This window comes from Acomys minous (genome assembly GCF_964271855.1).
Source record: "Acomys minous genome assembly, chromosome: 12".
NCBI lineage: Eukaryota > Metazoa > Chordata > Mammalia > Rodentia > Muridae > Acomys > Acomys minous.
In genome coordinates, this window is record NC_140493.1 from 91,656,995 (window position 1) to 91,680,769 (window position 23,775).

Below are 23,775 nucleotides of genomic sequence, written 5' to 3' on the forward strand. Positions count from 1 at the left end.
TTGACTGGGTCTCACTAAGTGGCCGAGGCTGGCCTCAGACTTGTGGTCCTTCTGTCCCAGCCTCTGGAGTGCTGGGTGATAGGTCTGGGTCACAGTGCCTGTTCAACCGCTGCTCCTAGTGTTTATTCTCCTATATCTTCTTGGCTCCACAGGTCGCCGATCACCTTGGTAGACTGGGTTTTAGAAAGCTGGGCTCTGAGAATCCCTCCACATCAGGCTGCTCCCCTTTCTCTTTGTTTATGCCTTGTCCACCCCACATCTTGCCACAGTATGCTCGCAGTTTCATGCTTGCCCTGTTAATAGTTTTTCCGGATACAGATGTCACCTCACTGGTTTCTCATCCCATTTCACTGGGATGACTGACAGGCGTGCACTGCTGTGCTGGATGGCTGGCAGGCGTGCACTGCTGTGCTGGATGACTGACAGGCGTGCACTGCTGTGCTGGATGGCTGACAGGCGTGCACTGCTGTGCTGGATGACTGACAGGCGTGCACTGCTGTGCTGGATGACTGACAGGCGTGCACTGCAGTGCTGGATGACTGACAGGTGTGCACTGCAGTGCTGGATGACTGGCAGGCGTGCACTGCTGTGCTGGATGACTGACAGGCGTGCACTGCTGTGCTGGATGACTGACAGGCATGCACTGCTGTGCTGGATGGCTGACAGGCATGCACTGCTGTGCTGGATGGCTGACAGGCGTGCACTGCAGTGCTGGATGACTGGCAGGCGTGCACTGCTGTGCTGGATGACTGACAGTGATAGGAGGATTCCATAGGGCTTGCTAGGTAGACAGCTTAGCTGAATGGGCGAGTTCTAGGTCAGAAAAAGACTATGTGCCAAAAATAATGTGGAGAGCCAGGCAGGGGTGGCTCATGCCTTTGATTCCAGCACTTGACAGGCAGAGGCAGTTGGATCTCTGCGTTCTAGGACAGCCAGAGCTACACAAGGAAACCATGTCTAGGGGAAAAAAGGTGGATAGTGTTCATAAGGAGCACATGAACACACCTGTTTACCTGCACATGTATGAACATATATGCACATGGAGAGAAAACAAAGTTAGGGATATTCTGTAGTACCCAAGAGAAACCGTTTCAGTGCAGGCCCCACATCATCCCTAGAGTTATGTTTCAACCAAACTAAATAAACAAATGAAGAAACAGAGACATATGACCAAGAGTCAATATTAACTATAGTTTGTGGAACATGTAAGACCAACAATCATGAAATTACAGGGACCGGACACACACACACACACACACACACACACACACACACACACACACACACACAGCTTTAATGTTTAGGAAGTAAAGGAACTGGAAGTGTTATCAAATTTCAGGTCACTTCACAGCTTTTGTAAACCCAGTCAGGAGCCTGTGGCTGGGGAGGTCACAGGCTCTAAGGTGGAACCTATTACTGTTGTTTTGCTAAATGGCCACATTGTCAAACTGCCTTCTAGATGCTTCTACCTATACCCACACGTTAGTGTTGTGCTCAGCCTTCATGGTGAGGCTCATTTATACAATGGGTGACAGTTAATGCAGAGATTCACAACTGGTCAAAGTGCTGATAGCAAGTGACTGTGAGTGCTCAGATTCAAATGGGGCCTCTGTACCATCCCCTCCAAATGGGACCTCTCTACCATCCCCTCCAAATGGGACCTCTCTACCATCCCCTCCAAATGGGACCTCTGTACCATCCCCTCCAAATGGGACCTCTCTACCATCCCCTCCAAATGGGACCTCTGTACCATCCCCTCCAAATGGGACCTCTCTACCATCCCCTCCACGACTGAGGGAATACCCTGGAAGATGGAGCAGAAGTTCTGAGTAAGCCAGACATTAGGGAGAAGTGATATGAACAGTGTCTTCTGTGCATGACTCCTGTACATAAATACATTGTCCTCAAAGTCACTGCAGTTCCGATTACCCGCTCGAGAGGAGAATAAGTCTGTGCCTATCAGTGTTTCACCATGGATGGTGGAGGGGATCACGTGACCCCGTTCCTCCTAAGGGACTATGGGTAGTTAGTGGCTGCTGGAGACCAGTGATGACATTTTATTCAGTAGTGCAGTCAGTCTTTGGTAAATACCCCTTCTTCCTTGCTCATGCAAGTAACCCAAATTAAACTCAGTGGGTCTCTCTGTCTCTGTCTCTGTCTTTCTCTTACACACACACACACACACACACACACACACACACACACACACACAGACACGAGACACTGAAGTTGGAGGGAGACTTGCGAAGGGTTTGAGTGGGAACGGGATGATAAGAGGATGGCAGAAATGACCAAAATTCATTAGATACGTGCATGTGTGAAAATTTCTCCCCAACCCAAGGCCAAGCCCTCAAACTTCTAAATTGAAGAACTGTAAGCCCTAGATTTTTTCCCCCCCAGCTCCATCTATATAGGCTCTCACTGTTTAGCCCTAGATGGCCAGGAACTCAGTGTGGACTAGGCTGACTTCAAATTCACAGAAATCTGTTTCTGCCTCCTTGGCCCACCCTGAATTTTGATGTGCCATCTTTGGCAGGTCCAGTCTGCTGCCCTTTGGCTTCTTTTAGGACCATCTACCTTGTAAATTTTCAAGGACTTTGAAAGAGGGGGGGCAGGGGAGAGAATCTATAATTTCAGTATTCATAGTAGGGCATGGTGTGTGAGACAGAAAAATCCCATCAGCTCTTGGGTCAACTATCCTGGTGTGTGCAGTAGCCATAGCAACAAAGAAATCCTGACTCAAACAAGATAGGACTGATGGACTGACACTCAAAGTCGTCCTCTGACTCTTACACATGTGCCATGGCACCTGCATACTCTCTTTTACGTTTATGCATTTACACACATATACATATGTATACACACACAACCAAGCAAATCTGAAAAATTCATGAAAAATAAAACTAACCCTATTAAGATCTAGCCAATGGACAGCGCGTTCTCTACAGTTGTGTGGAGAGTGGAGACTGACCCTTGACATAAACTCTGGTGCCCCCAGGTGACCACTTCCCCTTGGTGGGGAGGCCTGGTGGCACTCAGAGGAAGGGTAAGCAGGCTATCTGGATGAGACCTGATAGATTGTGATCACATGATGGCAGGGTGGGGAAGAGGAGGTCCCCTTCTGTCACAGGCCTAAGGGACAAGAATAGAGTAAAAGAGGGAGGGAAGGGAAAACAGGAAGATACAAGTGAGGAGGTAACAATTGAGATGTAATTTGAATAAATGATTTAAATAAAAGAGTAGACCCAACACTAAGAGTGTAACATTTATATAATTCCTGATTGTTTCATGGTTCTTCTTGTTGTAGGTGGTTTATTGTATGTATGTGTAATAATATAAATGTATATGTAAAAAATAAAAATATTAATAATGAAAAATAAAAATAAAGGATGCTTGGGGCTTCTCAGTTTGCATCTCGCTGTCATTAGCCCCACTCAAGCCATTCTGCTAGCTCATTGAGGGTCTTTCCAACCCAGAGATCTTTGGCACCTGTTGGGCCTGTAGTAGGTCAGGTTGGCATGCGTTCCCACTCATTACCTGTGGTTCACAGACCTCTATTCTCCCTAGCAGTGTCTTTTAAAAAAAAGCATTGTTCTTTTTTAAAAAAGCTGGTTGTGAGCCTGGCAAGGTGGCACAGGTTTTTAATCCCAGCACTTGGGAGGCAGAGGCAGGAGGATCTCTGTGAGTTCAAGGCCAGCCTGGTCTACAAAGAAGAGTCCAGGGCAGCCAAAGGGTGGGGGTGGGGGGTGGGGGCACAGTACCTAATTATCCTATAGACTCAGGAAGGGAAGAGCTAGCAGGGAACTGTGCCAAAGGCCGTATATCAGAAATGCTTAGAGGCATCTGTGCCTAAAGACGTTCTCCAGGTGAGGTCGGGCAGAGAGTGGGAGGCCCTGCTGGGGAGAGGGACTCCTCCATCTAGCACGCAGCTTAGAAAGGCCATCCGGACCGGGAGAACAGCGACTTCAAACAGCTGGGCCCTCCAACAGGACGCCCCTTTCAATCACATAGCCCCCCTCTTTCTGCAAATGAGGGAACATACACTATTTGTCTTTCTGAATCCGTGATCCTTTTGTTTTTGTATTTTTTGCTTACCATAACGATTCAAGTTCCATCCATGTTTGTGCTAATGCGTGATTTTTATTTATGGATGACTAATACTCCACTATCACATTCTTTAGTCATCTGTGGTGGTTTGGATGGGCGTTTGAGTACCTCGTACCCAGTTGGTGTCTGTTTGGGGCAGATCAGGGTATGTATATCACTGGGGGCCGGCTTTGAGGTTTCAGAAGATGTCCCTCAGCTTGAGTCATCTCTCTCTGCTTCCTGTTTGTGTGTAGAGAGATGTAGAGCTCTCAGCTACTGCTTGAGCACTGTGCCTGCCTGCCTGCCTGCTGCCGTGCTTCCTGCCGTGATGGCCATGGACTCTTCTCCCGCCTGGAGCCACACGCTCCAAATAAACTCTCCCTTTTATAAGTCGTAATACACCCGGTATCTGTTGATGGACATAGGGGTTGATTCCTTCTTTGTCTTGCTTATTGAGAGCAGTGCCTCACCAACCGCGACTGCGCCCATGTCTCTGTACTATGCTGACTCGGGTGGGTCAGGCCCTAGTTCAGTGTTCAGGGTTTGGAAGATGCTCTAAGCTGATTCTGTGCTAATGCGCTCGTTTCCATTCCACCTGCACAGTATGAAGGCTCCTGCCTCCCACGCCCTCAGCAGCATTGCCGTTGCTTGTTTTCTTGGTGAAAACCATGCTGGCTGGAATGAAGTACAATCTCAAATGTAGTGTTTTGTTTTGTTTTTTAACTGTTCCGGTCGATGGAAGGGAACTTTATTTGGTCCTGGGGTCCTGGGCTAGGTATGGTCCCAGCTTTATTTGATCTTCTTGGGGTGCAGGTTGTTGGTGTGGTTGCACTTCTTGCGGCAGTTGATTACACGGGCACGGGGGCAGGTATGGTGTGTGTGTGTGTGTGTGTGTGTGTGTGTGTGTGTGTGTGTGTGTGTACACAGACGTGCGTAGCTCTTGTGGCAGATCATCTTGTCACAGTCATACTTCTAGGCAAGCTGAAGAAGGGACAGCTCGATGATGCCACTGCGCAGGCGCAGCACCAGGCACAGGGTGGACTCTTTCTGGATGTTGTAGTCTGACAGGTTGTGGCCATCCTCCAGCTGCTTGCCAGGGAATATCAGCCTCTGCTGGTCAGGTGAAATGCCTTCCTTGTCTTGGATCTTGGCTTTGACATTCTTGATGGTGTCACTGGGCTCAACCTCAAGAGTGATGGTCTTGCCCGTCAGGGTCTTCACGAAGATCTACATGTTGGTGTCTGCCGCTCGGCCACCTCATTGAAGAGAAAGAGCTCAAATATAGTTGTGATGTCAAATTCTTTTCTTTCCTTCTTTTTTTTAAAGAAAGGATTATCTGTTCAAGTCATGTGCCCATTTACTGATTGGATTTCTCTCCCTAGACACACACACACACACACACACACACACACACACGTGTGTATGTGTGTGTATACATGCATATATGTGTCTCACTATGCAGCTCTTGCTACCTGAAACTTGCTCTGTAGACCAGGCTGGTCTTGAACTCACAGAGATCTGCCTGCCTCTGCGTCCAGAGTGCTGGGATTAAAAATGTATACCGCCATGTCTGCTTTGAGTTGTGACAGTTTTTATGAGTTGTGACAGATTCTGGATGTTAGTGCCCGGTCAGATGTATGACTGGCAAAGGTTTTCTCTAGTTCTGTAGGCTTTTCCTCCCCTGATTCTTTCCTATGTTAATCAGGAGGTTTTGATGACATCCCGTCTGTCAAATATTTTCAGAGCTGTTGGAGTTTTATCAAAAAGTCTTTCCCATTGCTGTAGATCATTAAAAAAAAAAAGTGGCATTAGCAATGCCTTAGATGGAACTGAAGATAATATCATATCTGAAGATAGCGAAGAAAGCAATACAGGTGATTGATTGTCAGCAACTGAGCTTCCTAAATTCTGACACTAGTGACGATGAGCTTTGGGGGTTTCGAGAAAACTAGAAAAGTGCTTGGGTCTCTAAGTTTTTCCTCCTGTTCAGTTAGCACTGTTTACTATTACCATATTTTGTTATTTTAAGAAATATTTTATTATACTAGAAAAAAAGTCTTTCCCCAAACTGAGACTTTAAGTGTGCTTCCCCAGGACACTTCAAGGTCTTAATCCAATATTCAGATCTTTGTTTCATTTTGAATTGTTTCTCCCCCCAGGGTGAGACATAGAAATCTAGTTATGTTCCACTTGCAGCCATCCGGCTTTCTCAACCCAAGTCATTGAAAAGGCTGTGTTTTCTCCCATGTGAGTGGTTGGTACCTCGGTCAAACATTATGTGACTATAGCCGAATAGGTGTATTTCTGGGTCCTTGTATTCCATTGCTCTATGTGTCTGCTTTTATACAGGTTTGTTGTAAAGGCCTGTGTGAGTATTTACACTTGAGTGAAGATGCTCTTGGAAGTCAGAAGAGGGCATGGGGGCCTCAGGAGCTGGAGTTATAGAGGTTGTAAACCACCCCACATGGGCGTGAGGACCAAACTCAGGCCCTCTGGAGGAACAGTATGTGTTTTGAACCACTGAGCCACGGTGGGCAGTGGTGGTGCACAGCTTTAATCCCAGCACTCAGGAGGCAGAGGCAGGCAGTCTTTGGGTTTGAAGGCAGCCTGGTCTGTTGAGCGAGTTCCTAGGACAAACAAGATCACAACACAAAGAGAAACCCTGTCTTGAAAACCCCCAAAACCAAACCAAAACACCCAAAACAAACACATGGAAAAAGAAACCCAACTAGCCAAGCAAACAAAACCCAAAAACCACTGAACCACCTCTCCAACCCCAAGGCCAACAATCTCAAATCCTATATCAAAGCCAGAGAAAAGAAAACTCTGAGAAGTTAGAAAAGTCATTTGGAATTGTACCTCATTTTAGAAAATAAGGAAAAGTTGCCTGGAAAAAAAAATGAGCAAAAGAAACCAAGTGAGGTAAAAAATCCCACAAAATGTTAATATAGATGAATAAGACAATGTGGAAACCGATAATATTCCTGTATAAAATGAAAATATTTTGTGCGGGCAAACAGATTAAGATGTCATCTACCACTTCAAAATCACCTAAAGTGTATTAAAAGTGACAGAAAAAAGTTAGAGAAAGGTAGAAATGAGTTACTAGAAACAGGACATATTCACAGGAAAGGTGAAGGCCAGGGAGAACCAGAATCCAGAAGAAGACTGTATTCTGCAAGCACACAGTCTCAAAGTATGGACAACTGAGGCTCCTGAGCATATTAAATAGCACAGAATGCCCTCGGGAGCTACCTACAGGAAGCCAGCGGTAATTTCCTTCCTGCAAAGGGCTCCCACACACCTCGGATGGCTGTGGCTTCCATTGTTAACAACAAGCTGCTGAAAGCCAGATGTGATGGTTCATGCCTTTTACTCCCCAGTACTGAGGCAGGGGCATTGCTATGAGTTTGAGGCCAGTCTAGGGTTATACAGTAAGTTGCGGGCAGGCCTGGGGTACACAACGAGATCTTGTCTTAGCAGCAGCAGCAGCAGAAGCAGAAGCAGCAGAAGCAGAAGCAGAAGCAGCAGCAACTCCTCCCAAAAAATCACCCCCCACCCCAATCAACCAACTAACTATCCAAGCAGAGTGGGTCATATTCCTTCTTCACATGGGTATTGATTCTTCAGAACCTTGAGGTACACAGACCCACTACAGGAAGAAGTGGACCTTCAGGGACCGGAGGTGAGCACGTGTTCATTAGCGGGACTTCCTCAGAGTCCAGGTGCCCTAATTTCTGTGGCGCACAGGAAACCACAGAACTGAATGGCACAGCCATTTTCTAGGAAGAACAGATCCAGGAGTCTAAAGTCGGAGCGCGGAGTGTTTCCTTCGACCTTGTGAATGCAACAGAACTTAAAGGAAACTCACGGGTGTGTGTGTGTGGGGGGGGGGGGCTTTGTTTCTCTCTCTATTGCGTTATGAATAGAACCTGGGGATTCTGGGTTATTTCTTCAGCGAAGGGTGCAGAGTTAGAGGGTTTTGCTTTCCTTTGAGTCAGTCCTTCTGTGCCAACAGCACTCTAACTCCAGAATGCACCCCTGTACTTGCCAAGCCTTCCTACGTAAAGGGAATTCCAAGCAGACAGCGTCTTCAGAGATGACGGCCTCTGAGCATACCTGCAAGGAAGGCGTTTCTTCTAGGGCTCCAGACACAAAAACTCTGTCGGGAGAGTCCTGTACTTGGTTCAGCACTCTCTGTTGCTAATGTGAAATAATCAGTAATTTACGACTTCTAACTTGTGCTTTTCGGACCACGCTTCACGCGGGTGCGCAGGGGAGTATTTGAACCACTTGTCTGCAGCGGTTTATACTGCCTCTGCAGCACAAAGCATAGGCAACGCCCCCGCGTACTGGATTCTGGTTGACAATGATGGAAGTCCCACCATACCTGAGGTAGGTAAGTGTTTGGGATACAGCCTCCGAGGTGAAGCAAGCTGGCCTCTGGCAATCCCAGGAAGCCAGGCTTCCCATGCAAGCCAGAATTTGCTTCAAATGTCATTCATGGAATGACTGAAAAATTCAGTATATATGAACTTTTTTGAAGTCCATAGCTGGGTGTGGGGAGGCTTGACTTTAATTCCCGCACCGGAGAAGCAAAAGCAGGTAGAACTTTCTTGAGTTCATGGCCAGTCTGCTGTACATAGTGAGGTCTAGGCTAACCAAGGCTGTATCTAAAAACAAAACTAGACAAAACCCAAAACAAAACACCAAACAAACACCACCACCACCACAACACCTCCCCCCCAAAACGAAACAAACAAACAAAAAAAAACCTCAAACTGAAACCAAACCAAACAACAACAACAAAGTGAAATACAAACAGTTAAGCTTATGTTGTTTTGGGTTTCCTTTGTTTGGTAAGAGCAAAATACATACGCATATGTGAGCTACAATATACAGATTATATAATTTTAGTGTTTCGATTTTAAAATTGGGACTGCACGGCCTAAAAACAGGTAGTAAAATATGCAATAATTTAAAATTTATTTTTTCTCTTTATTTAGAATATTAAATAGTAAAAGGCCATTTTTTAAAGAGTCAAAACAAGGGCTGGGCATAGTGGCACATACCTTTAATCCCAGCACTTGGGAGGCAGAGGCAGGCGGATCACTGTGAGTTTGAGGCCAGCCTGGTCTACAAAGTGAGTCCAGGACAGCCAAGGCTACACAGAGAAACCCTGTTTCAGAAAAAAAAAAAGCCAAAAGAAGAAGAAGAAGAAGAAGAAGAAGAAGAAGAAGAAGAAGAAGAAGAAGAAGAAAGTCCTACCAAAAAACAGACAAACAATTTGAAAGCAATATCATAAAAAATTCAGGGTAAATCAAGAACACAATTGAAAGAGCCAGGCACAGTGCTGCATGGCTTTAATCCCATCACAGACAGAGGCAGGCAGATCCTTGAGTTTGAGGCCAGCTTGGTCTACAGTGAAGGTTCCAGGGCAGTCAGGGCTACACAGAAAAACCCTGTCTCAAAAGACAAACAAAACTAGACAAAACACCAACCCCTCTCCCCTCAAAAAAAGAAAAGAAGGAAAGAAAAAGAGCATTATATTCCAGAACCTTCAATACTGTGAGCTTTGAGCGTGGGGATCTCATACTTTCATTTTAATTTCACACTGCCTCTCAAGTTATATAGCTGGCCCCATGTGCTTAGAAATCATTTCCTCATAACTTCTAGAACTTGCTTCATGTGGTGAGTTTGGCAGAGAATTTGTAAGTCTTTGTTTCCTCCATTCCTTTGAACTCCCATGGAGCTGTTGGGTGTATTGTGTCGGCTAGTGACGCGGTGTGTGGCTACCATGCCTTGCCTTCCCCGGAGCTCCTCAATGAAACCAGAAGATACTTGAGACATAAAAGGCGTATCCCCCCCCACCCCCCCACGGCAGAAAGAAGGATGCAGTGACCTAGGCCACACGCTTCATGAGATTTTGAGCCTTAATACGAGTCTTCTTGTGGGGAGGGATGGAAAGCCCATCTGTCACGTGGTTTTGTACAGCCCCAAGGTAAGAATGGCTTTTACATTGTATGCATAGGAGGTTTGGCCTGCATGCATGTCTATGTACCACATAAGTGCCTGGTACCCAAGGAGGCCGAAGAGGATGCTAGATCCCCTGAAAGCTGAGTTACAGATGTTGGTGAGCCGCTTGTGGGTGTGCTGGGAATTGAACCCCAGTCCCTGGGAAGAGCAGCCAATGCTCCTAACTGCTGAGCCATCTCTCTAGTCCGCGGCCTTAACCTTTTAAATGCTTGACTACATGGAAAGAATAAACTTTTCATGAAATGTTAAACTATTTGCAATTCAGAAATCTTAGCACCCCTAAATAAAGTTTTATTGGAATAGAGCTGTGCCCATCAATCTAAGGCTTTTTCTGTTAACAGCAACTACAAAGCTGAGTAGTTGCAATAGTCCCATGATGTGCAATGCCTAAAATACTTCTGTCTGGGCCTTCATGGGGGAAACAACAACAACAACAACACAACAACAACAACAACAACAACAACAACAACCACCCTCAAACCTTCTATAGTCTGTTTTGGAAAAGTCAACATGTGTTTGGTTGTGGTAGGGTTTTGTTTTTTTTGTTTTTTTTGTTTTTCTTCGCCGCCAGAGATTTTTCTGGTTTAGTTGGGAATAGTGGGTGAGCTTGTGATAAAGATTCTTAACAAAAATACCAGCCACTCGCCATCTAGTGGTGGAGTGTGTCAGTTGCAATTTTCTGAATGTCCCTCATGTTTACCTACGAAGACATAGTGGGATTCGAAGATTATGCCTAGTAAATAGCTAATACTTAAATGCCGTGTGATCTTATTGATAGTTATTAAAAACCAGAGTGAAATTCAATGAAAAAGTTTTCCATAAAGGTCTCCCTAAGGGGAGAAATTACAACTCACTATTAATTACCAGCAAACAGAAGTGTACGCCTATCAATTATTTTATTTTATTTTTGAACGCAAACACCCAGAGTCCTTTGAAAAATCACTAAGAAACAGGTATTTTGTCTAAGGCCACTCATCTGTAACAGCGGAAAGCATTTCCATTCTCCCTGAGCTTTTTAAAGAACAGTGCAGCTGTGCTGGCTCCGCCCCCAAGTTGCAGGCTCCGCCCCCAAGTTACGCTATCCTGCCCCTCGCAGGGCAGCTAGAAGGGAACCCTCTGCTCAGCCTTGCCATTGCTCATCTTCGACATCTTCTCCTCGATGGAGTGAATCCTCGATGACAGCACCTTACCACGCTGGTCTATTTCTTCAACCACCGTCTTTACCAGTGTGGTTTTGGATACATCTAGAGAGGAAAACACAGGTGAGTGCACATGTTCTGCCCCCCCCCAAAGATCACGTGATGAAGGACACCATTGTCCACACAGCACATTGCACACATTGAGGAGGGCGAGTTATGGCTTTATAATAAGATTTAGGGGGTATCTGGAGAGCATTTCTACTTCAAAGCACTTTTATTAAAACTAACTGTAGACTTTGCCATTGATGCAAAGGGATTTTCTGCTATAGAAATAAAATGAGGGTTTTGTTACCTTTGGGTGAATTCCCTGAGTTTCCAGATTCAAAGCCCTTTGAGCTGGGGCAGGAACTGGGAGAAAGAAAAGTTTATTATTTTCATTAGTATTTATTATCACGTATCACTTAGGAAACTTTCACAGAAATAACGACTTAACAGATCTTGGTTTTTGTGTGCAGGAGCAGAAGTGAGCACATTATCTAAAGAGAGGAGTTTAAAAACAAAGTAGTATCTCCATTTGATTTTCTTTTCCTTTTTGGTGGCGATGGTGTGTGTAAATATGTGTACGTGTGACTATGTATGTATGTGAGTGTGTGTGTGTTGAGTTGCTTGTGAGTGTGGGTGTGTATAAGTTGGCCTCAGAAATCTTCCTTTATTGCTCTCAACCTTAATTTTAAAGAGAGATTTATTTATTTTTATTCCATATGTCTGAGTGTTTTGCCTACATGTATGTATATACATATACCACATGCTTGCATGCCCTCAGAGGCTAAAAGAAGGCAACAGTCTCCCAGGAGCTGGGGTTTCCGACTGGTGTGTATCGTGCAGGTGCTGGGAATGGAACACTGTCCTCTGCAAGAGCAACAAATGCTCTTAGCATCTCAGCCATCTCTCTAGCCTCTCCACTGTGTGTGTGTGTGTGTGTGTGTGTGTGTGTGTGTGTGTGTTCTCTCACCAAGCCTACAGCTCACATATCAGCTGGACTGGTTGGCCAACATCCAGTCTCTACACAAACCCCAGGCAAGGAGTCGCAGGCTCGAGCCACTACACTCAGCATTTGTATAGGTGCTGGGGATCACAGTCAGGTTGTCATGGCACAAGCATATTACCCTCTGAGCCATCTTCCCAGACCCTCCTATTTGATTTTTCAAATCCAAGAATTTAAAGCTAAGGACATATGAATTAGCTTAAGAAAGATATACACAAAAAAATGCAATGTCCTAGGAGGCACGCATATGTATAGAATGTGTCCTGGGGGCTTGTTTATGGGCTGCAGGGATGGGGGGGATGGGGGGGGCTGGGCTGGGCAGGGGTCAGGAGAATCTTGAAATCACAATGTTTAACATGGATAATAATGAGGCACTTGTGTAAGAATGCTGGGAGTCACCCCAAGGCAGACAAAGGTGGGGGGGAGGGCTCTGTGATGTACAGAATGTAGAGGAGATTGTTCTAGAAGCAGAAGGACATGCATTTGTCCAGTGGGAGAAGAACAGCAGGCTGAAAGTGTGGAAGGCTCCGGGACAGAGCGTGGCTGTCTTGGGGAACTTTGCAGTGATCTTACTTTTCGTCTCCGTCTATGAGGCGGCAGTAGGTCTCGATCTCCTTCTCCAGGTGCGCCTTGATGTCCAGCAGCTGCTCATGTTCCAGCTTCTGGCCCTCGGTCTCCGTCCTCACCTGGTGCAGCTGCTCCTCCAGGGCGCTGATCTGAGCCTGGATCTGAGCCAGCTGCGAGCAGTAGTTGCCCTCGGTCTCCGCCAGGGAGCACTCCAGGGAGTGTTTCTGACACATCAAAAGGTCATAGTGAGGAATGAAATCACCAGAGGAGTACCCAGCCCAGTCCCGGGCTTCTCAGCATCCTACAGGACTATTCCTGGGGAAAATCAGGGCCTTGCCATCATAGGACAGGAGATGGGGCCTGTCACTAACCAGGTGACCTGACAAGGGATCAATGATCTTTACCCTTGCCCCAAGACTATTTAATTTTAACCTTTACTTCTGTCTCTGTCTGTCTGTCTCTGTCTCTTTGTCTCTCTCTGTCTCTGTCTCTCTCTCTCTTTCTCTCTCTCTCTGGAGTGAAGGCATCTGCCATAATAAACACGTGGAGGTCAGGGGATGCCCTGTAGGAAGTGGTTCTTTCCTTCCACTGTATGAGTCCCTGAGATCAACCTCCAGCCACCCTGCCCCTCTGCAAGATAGCTGACTGGTAAGATTTTGCTAACAAGGTTTTAAAAGGTCGACATGTATATATAAGCACTTTTGGGGGGACAGCGCAGTAAGGAGATCTACACAGGACCATTTATATTTTAAAATTGTTTTGGGGGTTGCCTGTTATAGCAAAATCTTACCCCTTAACAGTTTCACCCTATTCACTGGAGTCTTCTTTTAAAGGCTGTTAAGACTGAATGAGTCCTTTAGCAGGATGGGCTCTCAAGGCCCACGCTCATAACATGCAGGTCACGTGTCCACACCACTCCTTTGAGGATCCTACTTCCTCTCTTTTTCTATAGGCTGTAATTTGTCCTGCCACATGATCCCTACTTCAATTATGGTAATTTCCCTCTTTGTCTTATCACGTGTAAATATATATATATATATGTCTGGGCAGTTATTACTTCTGATATTAGTCATTATCAGAATGTCTACTGCGCCTTCCACTCTGTCATTTTCTTTTTCTTCTCGTGTGGCGTGACTACTGCTCTTACGTCACAGGAACTAAAGTCTCTATTAGAAGGAGCTGCAAGGCTCCGGCTGGCACTTTTGGAGGTAGTTAGTTCAAGTGTTTACATAATAAACGCATTTTATTAAGTGCTTTCTTTTTATCTTTTCTTGTGTGTGTGTGTGTGTGTATGTGTGTGTATGTGTGTGTGTGTATGTGTGTGTGTATGTGTGTGTGTATGTATGTGTGTATGTGTGTGTGTATGTGTGTGTGTATGTGTGTGTGTATGTGTGTGTGTGTTTGTATGTGTGTGTGTGTATGTGTGTGTGTGTGTGTGTTTGTATGTGTGTGTGTGTATGTGTGTATGTGTGTGTGTATGTGTGTGTGTGTATGTGTGTGTGTGTGTATGTGTGTGTGTATGTGTGTGTGTACGTGTGTGTGTGTATGTGTGTGTGTGTGTGTGTGTGTGTGTGTGTGTGTGTGTGTGTGTGTAGGCCAAAGGATACTCTTGGGTGTCATTCCTCAGGTGATATCTACTTTTTATTTTTAATTTTTGAGGGAACCCGAGGCTCACTGTTTCAGCTAGACTGGTTGGTCAGTGAGCCCCAGTGATCATCCTGTCTCTACTTCCCACGACTGGGATTACAGGCGCATGCCACCATGCCTGGCTTTTTTTTTTTTAACATACTTCCTAGAGATCAAATTCATCTAGTAGTGTTTGCCCGGCAGGCATGCTACCAACTGCGCTCACTCTCAGCACCCTAGCTTACTTCTTTCTTACGGCAGCAGCATTATACTTTTAAGGATAATTTTGTGTGTCGCCGAATAGATGATGTATTGGCTCAATCCTAGGATTGCAAAGAAGGAGTGACGGAGTTAGGGGCAGGCAGGCGTGGGTCTAAAGGGGCCGAGACCCGCAGGACACTGACTTACGCTGGCTGCTGCATTCCCGAGAGGCTGCTTGGCTCTCCAGAAACATTTAACCAGAAGCATGGCAGTGAGGAAGAAAAGGTGACAACTAACAACGTGTCAGGGAGGAGTGTACCCCCCAGTTCAAAAGCCCCGAAGCCTTACTTCCCTAGCGTCTTCCTTTATAAAGTGGCTAATGCCCGGGAAAGCTGGAGGATGCAGCTTCTCCCTTTACTGCATTCCACTGGGAAAGCTAGGTGCAGATGAACTTGGAAGTTTGCATAACAAGGGAAACAAACATGTGGTTGTTTCTATAGATAACCCCCAACCTATAATTGACTTGTGTTCTACCTACAGGAAACTGAACTTAGAATTTATCCTGACCAAAGAGTCTCAGGTACGGAAGCTAGGTTACAAGCATTACTCTATAATTTGGTTACACTGGCTGTTGAATTGATTCAAGGGGGTGGGGCATGCCAGGTTGGGGTATTTCCTGACCCCCAAAACATTACTCCCAGAAATAGGTGATCTGAGCCTTGAATCTAATTGCTTCATATCATTGCTTCTATGTGAAAATGTTTATAATTCTGATGATGGAATTTGAGAAATTATTTCTTACCCTGTTTTTTTTTTTAAAGAAACACAGGGAGAATGCACCCCTGCAGGGGAAGATTATGGGGGTTCTGGTGGTTTCATGGAAGAGTGGATATGCCAGAGGAAGGTCTAGAGAGCATGCTGTGCTGAGGGTGAGGAGAAGAGGGGCATGCTGGGAAAGCTGGGGCTCAGCCAATGGTAAGAAGACGTCTTCTGTCTGAATACTACTACATAGTGATAGGGCACTTCATCTGCGTATTTAGGATGGCTAAATCAAAAGATCTTTCTAGTCTACTGAGCCATGTTTTCCTTTGTGGCCGGCTCACTGTTTTGATTTGCACAGTAGCCATTTCTTTGTCCAAGTGACACCCCAGTGTCCTCAAAGATGAGAAACCCTCTTATGAATAAGGGAATCCTTGGGCCACATGCTTGTCACAGTTCTCAAAGTCAGGCCTTTTGGATGCTGCCAGCTCACAGTCTTGACAGAAAGCAGATTTTAGAACTAGGCTGTTTCCATGGTAACGACTGAAGTCTTCCCGATGCCCTGGATGTTCGGATGCTCCTAAGAGGCTGGATGCCAGGCTCTGTGGGGTGTGTGCTGTGGGATGAGAGCTTTACTATGTGGGGGTGAAGGGACAGATAGTGTCCATGCTGGTGTGTACTTTTCTTTAAAGAATATTGTATGTGTATGGGTGTTTTGCCTGCATGTATGCACATACATGTGCTCTCCATGTACAAAACGTCTGCAGGCTAGGGTACAGGATACCCCGAGGCTGGAGCTACAGGTGGTTGTTAGCTTCCGCACCTGTGCTAGGGATTGACGCTGGGTGCCCCGGAAGAGTAAGGTCTCTTAACTGCAGAGCTATCTCTCCAGCCCTGAGTGCCCTCTCTTACAATGCTTTACTTCGTGTTAGGAGATGACCCATCTTGGCCTGTGTGGACCAATGACTGGCACTGTCCCTTAATTTTTAACCAGAACAAGACTACCCAGCATGCTCTGCGGGGGGTGGGGGGTTGGATGAGCTAATGCTCAAAGCGGAACTTGGTGCCAGGCTGGTTCTTTGAACGCAATGAACTCTGGGTGTCGTCCAGGAAGGAATCGGAGGTGTCAAGAAGTCTGTGAGGAAGACACTGCCTCTCTTTCTGTCGCCTGGCATGCTGTTCCTTCTGGCTCCCCCTCCCCAGCCCAGAGTCCCTTCCGGTACGCATTTTCTATAACGGAAAGAAGAGAAGGTCTTCTTTTAGGTTTTTGGGAACCAGGAAACTTGGCCTGGCGTCAGCACCTACCGTAGCTGAGAGTGACTGTAGCTCGATCTCCAGAGTCTGTAGCGTGCGCTTCAGCTCTGTCAGCTCTGTCCTGGCTGAGGCGGCTGCGCCCAAGTCATTGGAGATCTGCTGCTGCAGCGTGGCGCTCTGGAAGGCAGGGGGCACAGGGTCACATTCATTCTGGCCTGCTAGGGTGGAATAGACAGAGCAGGTCTGGCTCTGCTCACCTTCTCCTGGAACCAGGCCTCGGCGTCCCTGCGGTTCTGCTCAGCCAGAGCCTCGTACTCAGCTCGCATGTTGTTCAGCAGGACTGTGAGGTCCACGCCGGGGGCTGCGTTCATCTCCACGTTCACGTTGCCTCCGGCTGCGCACTGCAGAACCTTCATTTCCTGGAGCAAAAGGCAAGTGACTCTCCACATGCCATCTGAGAAGGCTTTAGAGGTCCCAAAGTTCCCAGGGTAATGTATAATTTATGGGTGTTATTTAATCTGTGCACATGCTGGTCATCCACTTTTCCATCCATCCATCCATTCATTCTTCCTTCCTCTGTCCCTCCCTCCCTCCCTCCCTCCCTCCCTTCCTTCCTTCCTCCCTTCCTTCCTTCCTTGTTTTTATGAGACAAGGTCTCACTCTGTAGCTCAGACTAAGCTGGAATTTAGCGTGTAACCCAGGCTGGGTCTTGAACTTGAGAACCATCCTGCCTCAGCCTCCCAATTGCTGGGTTTATGAAGTTGAAGCACCAGCTGGGTGGCAGTGCCACACACCCTTTAATCCCAGCACTTGGGAGGCAGAGGCAGATGGATCTTTGTGAGTTCAAGGCCAGCCTGGTGATCTAAGAGCAAATCCCAGCACAGCCAAGGCTACACAGGGAAATCCTGTCTTAAAAAGAAAGAAAGAAAGAAAGAAAAAAGTTGAACCTCTATGCCAAATCCAAGCATACCAGTGGGAAGTGAGATGGCTCAACTGGTAAAGGTATTTGCTGCCCAAACAATCTGAGTTCAATGCCCGGATCTCAGGGGTGGAAGGAGAAACACAGCTCCTGAAAGCTACTCTGACCTCCACAGACAATACCGTGGCATGGGCTTGGTTCTCCCCCCACAAACAAAATGTACTTTAAAAAAGACAACCACAGCTACCATTTGGGAAAAAAAAAATAATATGAAAGGATTACAAAGACCAGAGGGTTTATTCAAGAAATAGTTTCCAACTATCAGGTTGATGGGGCCAGAGAGTGGTAACCCGCCCCCTCCCCACCCCCAATCCCAGCCATTGTGGAACCTTTCACCCGAGGGACAGTAGAGCTATCATTTACTGAGTGCCAATTGGATGCTGGACGCTGCTCTGAGCGTGCACTACAAGTCTGAGCATCTTTACGAGGGCAACGGTCCCTTCACAGAAGAGAGCACGGAAACACAGAGGGAAAAAGAAACATGCCTAAGTTGCCTGCTGGGGATGTGGTCAGAAGGGCGGATGCACAGGGCGCCTGACCCCTGATGCCTGTTCTCAGTGGCTACCCGCTCCAGCTTCGGCGGTCCTGAGCCTGCCAAGGGCTTGCCTTCTCAGTCTGTACAGTCTGAGAACGGGGATCCCCAAGCAAAGCAACGATCCGCACCAGTTCATTGACTAGCTGGCCTTTTCACGTGGGTTGATTTCAGAGGGTTGAGATCTGAGCTTTCCCCACACAGCCCCTTCTGACAGGGACTTGCTTTGTAGCCCAGGCTGGCCTCCAGTTTAATCCCCCAGCCCTTTCTGACGGGCTAGAGCCCAGGCTGGCCTCCAGTTTAATCCCCCAGCCCCTTCTGACAGGCTGGAGCCCAGGCTGGCCTCCAATTCACATACTTCTCCCTGCCTCCACCTCCCAGGGGCTGAGATTTCAGGTGTGTACCACCATGCCTGGCCTACTTCTGGTTTCTTAAATCGTATTTTGATTTCATTTACATCTCAGTCCAAATATATATATATACACACACACATATATATGTATATATGTATGTATAGTCCTAATATATATTGCCCATACAAAGCTACTATTAATTTATTTCTGTGTTTTGAATTTCTATTTAAGATTCCATATGACGAAAACTTCTTGTTGCTGTGGAGTTTTGAAATCAAACTACACGTGCAGTTAGCCTCCTAGCACCCATCACGGAGAATGTAGGGAGTGCCCTCCGGGTGTCATTTCTTCTCCGCCCCCGGGCTTTGACTGGGGTCACTCTCCTGCCAACATTCCCTTCAGGCGTCACTTCCGTGAGCTTGCATTAGTCCTGGGATTTCAATACCTCCCCCCGCGCCCCCCCCCCCCCCCCCCGTGAGATTTCCGTGGGTGGAGCTGTGCTGGGACCAGAGAGAAACTTCTCCTACCTCTTCGTGGTTCTTTTTGAGATATGTCATCTCCTCACTCAGGGACTCATACTGCAGCTCTTGGTCCGTCCTGCAGAGCGTCAGCTCGTCAAGGACGCGCCGCAGCCCGTTGATGTCTGCCTCCACGTTTTGGTGCAGGGTGAGCTCATTTTCATACCTTGAGGGGAGAGGGGTGGATTTAAATGAATTTCACTGCAAGCCAGAGGCCTCTTCAAGAAGTGGCAGATGCCGGCTGGAAATCTGAAATTTCCAAATCAGGCCTCTAAGTATTATCAAAAGTTACAGAAAAAGCCCTGGGTGGGTGGCCCAGACCTGTAATCCAAGAACTCAGGAGGCTGAGGCAGGAGGATTGTGGGTACTAGACAAGGCTGGGTTACACAGTGAGACCATACCATAACAACAAGACAGCTGTTCACAGAAAGACTGTTGCCCCTGTTCTGTGCAGGACAGTGAGCAGCTTTCCAGCCACACAGAGTCATTCTGGTACCCATCACAAGGAAGCGAAAGCGCCTGTTTTGTAGTCTTATCTAAGTTAACGTCGCAGTAAACCTAGACCCCCCCCCCCATCCAGATCTGGCCAGCGGACAGCACATTCTCCACAATCATGTGGAGGGCAGGGACTGACTCAGACATGAACTCTGGTGCCCCTTATTTGACCACTTCCCCTTGGTAGGGAGACCTGGTGACACTCTGAGGAAGAGTAAGCAGGCTACCAGGAAGAAGACCTGATAGGCTATGATCTTATAGTGGGGGATGAGGTCCCCTTCTGTCACAGACCTAGGGGAGGGGAATAGGATGAAAGAGGGAGGGAGGGGGAATGGGAGGATACAAGTGAAGGGATAACAATTGAGATGTAATCTGAATAAATTACTTAAATAAAAAATTAGAAAGATTCATTTATTATGCCTGCACGTACACCTACAGGCCAGAAGAGGGCACCAGATGGTTGTGAGCCACCATGTGGTTTCTGGGAATCGAACTCTGAACCTCTGGTAGTACAGTCAGTGCTCTTAACCTCTGAGCCGTCCCTCCAGACCCTAAGTTAACATTCTTAGGGAGTGGACAATAGTCACTGGACATTTGCTTTGTGCTTGGCATTACTTAAGGTGAGCTCGGAGATACAGGGATGGTTTATCCCTTGGATGTAATGACTATGGACCACTCTGACTCAAGTTGACTCTCATTTTGTAACAGAAAACCCTTGGATTCCTTTACTCTTTTATACTTTATTTTACTTGAGATGAAAATGGAAAAAAAAATTAAACAACATAAGCAGATAGGAACCTAATTTTGGGACCGTGATTGCCACCTGTCACTTACTTTAGTCGGAAGTCATCAGCAGCCAGCCTGGCATTGTCAATTTGCAGAATTATATTAGCATTAGCAGCCGTGGAGGAGATAATCTAGAAGAAATTAAAAGGAGTTCAACAGAAACAACTGCTTTGGTTATTTATTATTTTAAAAAGGATTAAGCCTTTGTGTCAGTTTCTTAGCTTAATGTTTAGAATTTAATTTCCAGAAAGTAGCAGTGTAATTGCATTACTTTTGGAATATAATTTATTATTATCTATAAACGTCTTTCCAAATAAATGGGGGAATTAACACTTCAGCTACGCTGAAATTCGCAAATCAAGGCTCCTAATTTCGAGCAGTGGGAATAATTATGTATTAAAATTAAATGCAAATTAGGGAACAGCCCAAAGCACTTCCCTTTTGTGCTTCTGTGTGCTTTTGATGGAAGTTATTACGTTTTAAACGCTTGGCTAGTTTCAAGGTTGCGAGTTTACCTTGCTTTTAAGGTCCTCGATGGTCAGTTGATATCTGCTGTAGTCACGGTCAAGTCCACGGCAAGATCCCGGTCCGTATTTCTCATGCCAATCTTTGATCTTTCTCTCTAGCCCAGTGTTCGCCTCTTCCAGCGCTTTCACGTTATCCAGGTAAGAGGCCAAGCGGTTGTTAAGATTCTGCATGGTGACCTTCTCGTTGCCAGAGAGGAGACCTCCTTCGTTTCCAGCGAAGCCAACACCGGTGGTGGCATTTCCTGGGGCACCGGTGGCGTGGCTGCCTCCAGGAGCACTGCCCAGTGTCCCCCCTCCTAAGGCCCAAGACAATCCGCTGCCAGTAACCGAACTGCCACCCGCACTGCTCCCAGCAAAGCCTGCACCTGCGCCTGCGCCTGCGCTGGGTGGCTTGAGGGATCCGGACTGAATGCCAACGTGCCTGGATCCACCAGAGAACCGGAGAGACATGGCGCCAAGGCAAACGTCCCACTTGTGGGCAGCCGTAATTTCAAAGGAGAACAGAATGTCACCGGCTTGTGGGCTCTTTGAGCTTTTATAAGGGGCAATGGGGGCTGTCTCGAGTTGAGTAGTGTCTGCTGAGAGAGAAATAGCATCGTTTAGATTAGCATGAAATGATGCATAATTGGATGATTTAAAAAATAATTAATGCCTAACATCCCCCGGTGTTGCTTCAGGATATTTGTTATCGTACATAAAGTAGGGTTTAGTTCTATATTTAAGTTCATTATTTGGGCTTTTAATTTGGAGTGAGTAATCCTTTTCTTTCATCTAGAGACCCTATGAGCAGACTGTCATTATCTAGTGCAGAGCCTAAGTGAGTGTGAGAGGCTAAGAGAGACAGAGATAGGGCCCTGTCTCCTTGGCTCACTGTGCAGGTGGATGAAGGACTATTAGCTACTGAAACAGGTATTTTATCCCATGAGAACAAAAAAAAAAAAGCATGTCATTTAAATAAATATATCCTTGGTAATTTCCCCTTGTTTCCATAGCTGTAATACCTATGTATTGTGTCGGCTAGTGACGCGGTGTGTGGCTACCATGCCTAGTGTGCTATGTTAAACACAGAAATGAAAGACATGGCACTAAATAAATACAGAAATGAAAAGATTATTATAATCTTTATATTATATATAATATATATAATATATTATATAATATATATATTATAATCTGGAACTGTTAGTTCCAGGTAGGGGCTGGATTTTTTTTTTTTTAAGCTTTGTGTGCTAGACCAAGGAATTTGGAATGCATCTTAAGTAAAAAGCAGAGAGAAATATCAAGTTATCCTGAGAGTAGGGGAAGTGGTTTATTCCCAGGGAAGAGGCCCTCTGCTTGGTGACCCAATACCAAGTAGGTTAGCCCTGGAATTATGTCCGTGCAAGCCACACTGGAGAGGAGCAGCGGGTTGCATTTTATGTATGTATGCATATATATATAAAACAATAATAATTAAAGAAGAGAAAGCCAGGAATTTAATAGGGAGCCGGGGTGTGTGTGAAGGGTCGGGGCATGGGAGGAGTTGGAGGAAAGGAGGAGAATGGAAGGAAATGATGATGTAACTATATTTTAATTTAAAAATTGTAGCGAAAGACTCGAGTTGAAATGAGTTGGTATGGCAAACTACAGGGTTAGAAGAGTTGGTCCAGGTGGAAAAGATGAGGATGGTGATGAACAGAAGGCGGAGCTGAGAGGAAAAAGTAGTTGATTGACATTTGATAGTAAAGAAAGAGTGGGGAGGGTTTTCTTTTTTTCTTTTCTTTTTAAAATATTTATTTACTTATTTATTATGTATACAGTGCTCCGCCTTTCTGTACCTCCTGCAGGCCAGAAGATGGCATCATATCACATTATAGATGGCTGTGAGCTACTATGTTGCTGGGAATTGAACTCAGGACCTCTGGAAGAGCAGTCGGTGTTCTTAACCTCTGAGCCATCTCTCCAGCCCAAGGGTTTTCTTTTCTTTTCTTTTCTTGACGGGATCTTACTATGGACCAGGCCTGGAATTTGCTATGTAGTTCAGGCTGGCCTTTAACTAGTGATTCTCTTGCCTCAGCTGGCCAAATCCTGCAGTAACAGGTACTGGGGCTGTTACTACTGCAGTGGCTGGGGCTGGTACTACTGATAATTGATCTCAGACGCTGGGGCTTTTGTAATGTTGACTGGGCTGGTGTTATGGTGGGATCGCTAAGCTTAATTTAGCACGAATTGAATTTGAGAGGTTACTGGGCTATTCCAGGTAAAGATGGCTGCTGATAGGGCAAGTCAGCGTTTAGAGTAAGCTCGCTGCTCTGGGGGAAATGCCTGGCCAGCAAGGTGCAATGGGATTGCTAGGCACTGAGAGCCAGGTTCTTAATCTAGTCCACGTTCAGTTATGTATTCGGAAGCAATCCTGTGCCAGCGTAGAAAGAATGGTGTGGGTTTTGGGGGGGGGGGTGGTCAGAAGGCAGGACCAGAAGGAAAGAGTGCCAGAGGAATTCCTGGTGCTCTAGAGAAGATGACCGGGGCGACTGATTACATAATTATACAGGAAGGAGAAATGACATCAGAGGGACAGATAAGCCGAGGGGAAAGTTTGAGTCATTGGATGTCTTTATGGCACTGCGGCGGCGAGAGTGAACATGACGTGGCGTGGGTGAAGTTGAGGGAAGGTCGGTTAAAGTTGAATCTGATTTCCATTGTGTTGATACCCAAAGCTGAATGCTTTATAAAGAAAAGAGATCTATCTGACTGACCGTGTTAGAAGTTGAGAGTCCAGGGTTGGCCAGCACCATCTTTTCAGCTTCTGATGAGGGTCCCTTTGTCAACGTCACAATGAGGCAAGGACAATACAGGTGGTAAACTTTAAACCCCTACCCAGATCTAGCCAATG

The 23,775-nt window shown here is 46.3% G+C and overlaps 1 protein-coding gene across 1 annotated transcript; it reads right to left on the reverse strand.

Moving 5' to 3' along the window:
* Positions 1 to 11,001: 11,001 nt before the first annotated feature.
* On the reverse strand, positions 11,002 to 21,818 carry LOC311578786 (keratin, type I cytoskeletal 28). Its single transcript, XM_084748836.1, has 8 exons — positions 20,892 to 21,818; positions 20,425 to 20,507; positions 19,105 to 19,261; positions 16,971 to 17,132; positions 16,765 to 16,890; positions 12,880 to 13,097; positions 11,614 to 11,669; positions 11,002 to 11,366 (listed from the first exon to the last, which is right to left on the reverse strand). The coding sequence occupies exons 1-8, from the start codon at positions 21,351 to 21,353 to the stop codon at positions 11,224 to 11,226; spliced, it is 1,407 nt and encodes a 468-aa protein (XP_084604962.1). The 5' UTR covers positions 21,354 to 21,818; the 3' UTR covers positions 11,002 to 11,223.
* Between the last annotated feature and the right edge of the window lie 1,957 nt (positions 21,819 to 23,775).

Excerpts from the sequence above, each read along its gene's own strand:
- LOC311578786 (XM_084748836.1), bottom strand. The coding sequence starts at position 21,353 with ATGTCTCTCCGGTTCTCTGGTGGATCCAGGCACGTTGGCATTCAGTCC. Across the intron at positions 16,891-16,970 it reads AGGCCTGGTTCCAGGAGAAG|AGCGCCACGCTGCAGCAGCA; the intron begins GTGAGCAGAGCC and ends CCTGCCTTCCAG. Across the intron at positions 11,367-11,613 it reads CTCAGGGAATTCACCCAAAG|ATGTATCCAAAACCACACTG; the intron begins GTAACAAAACCC and ends TTTCCTCTCTAG.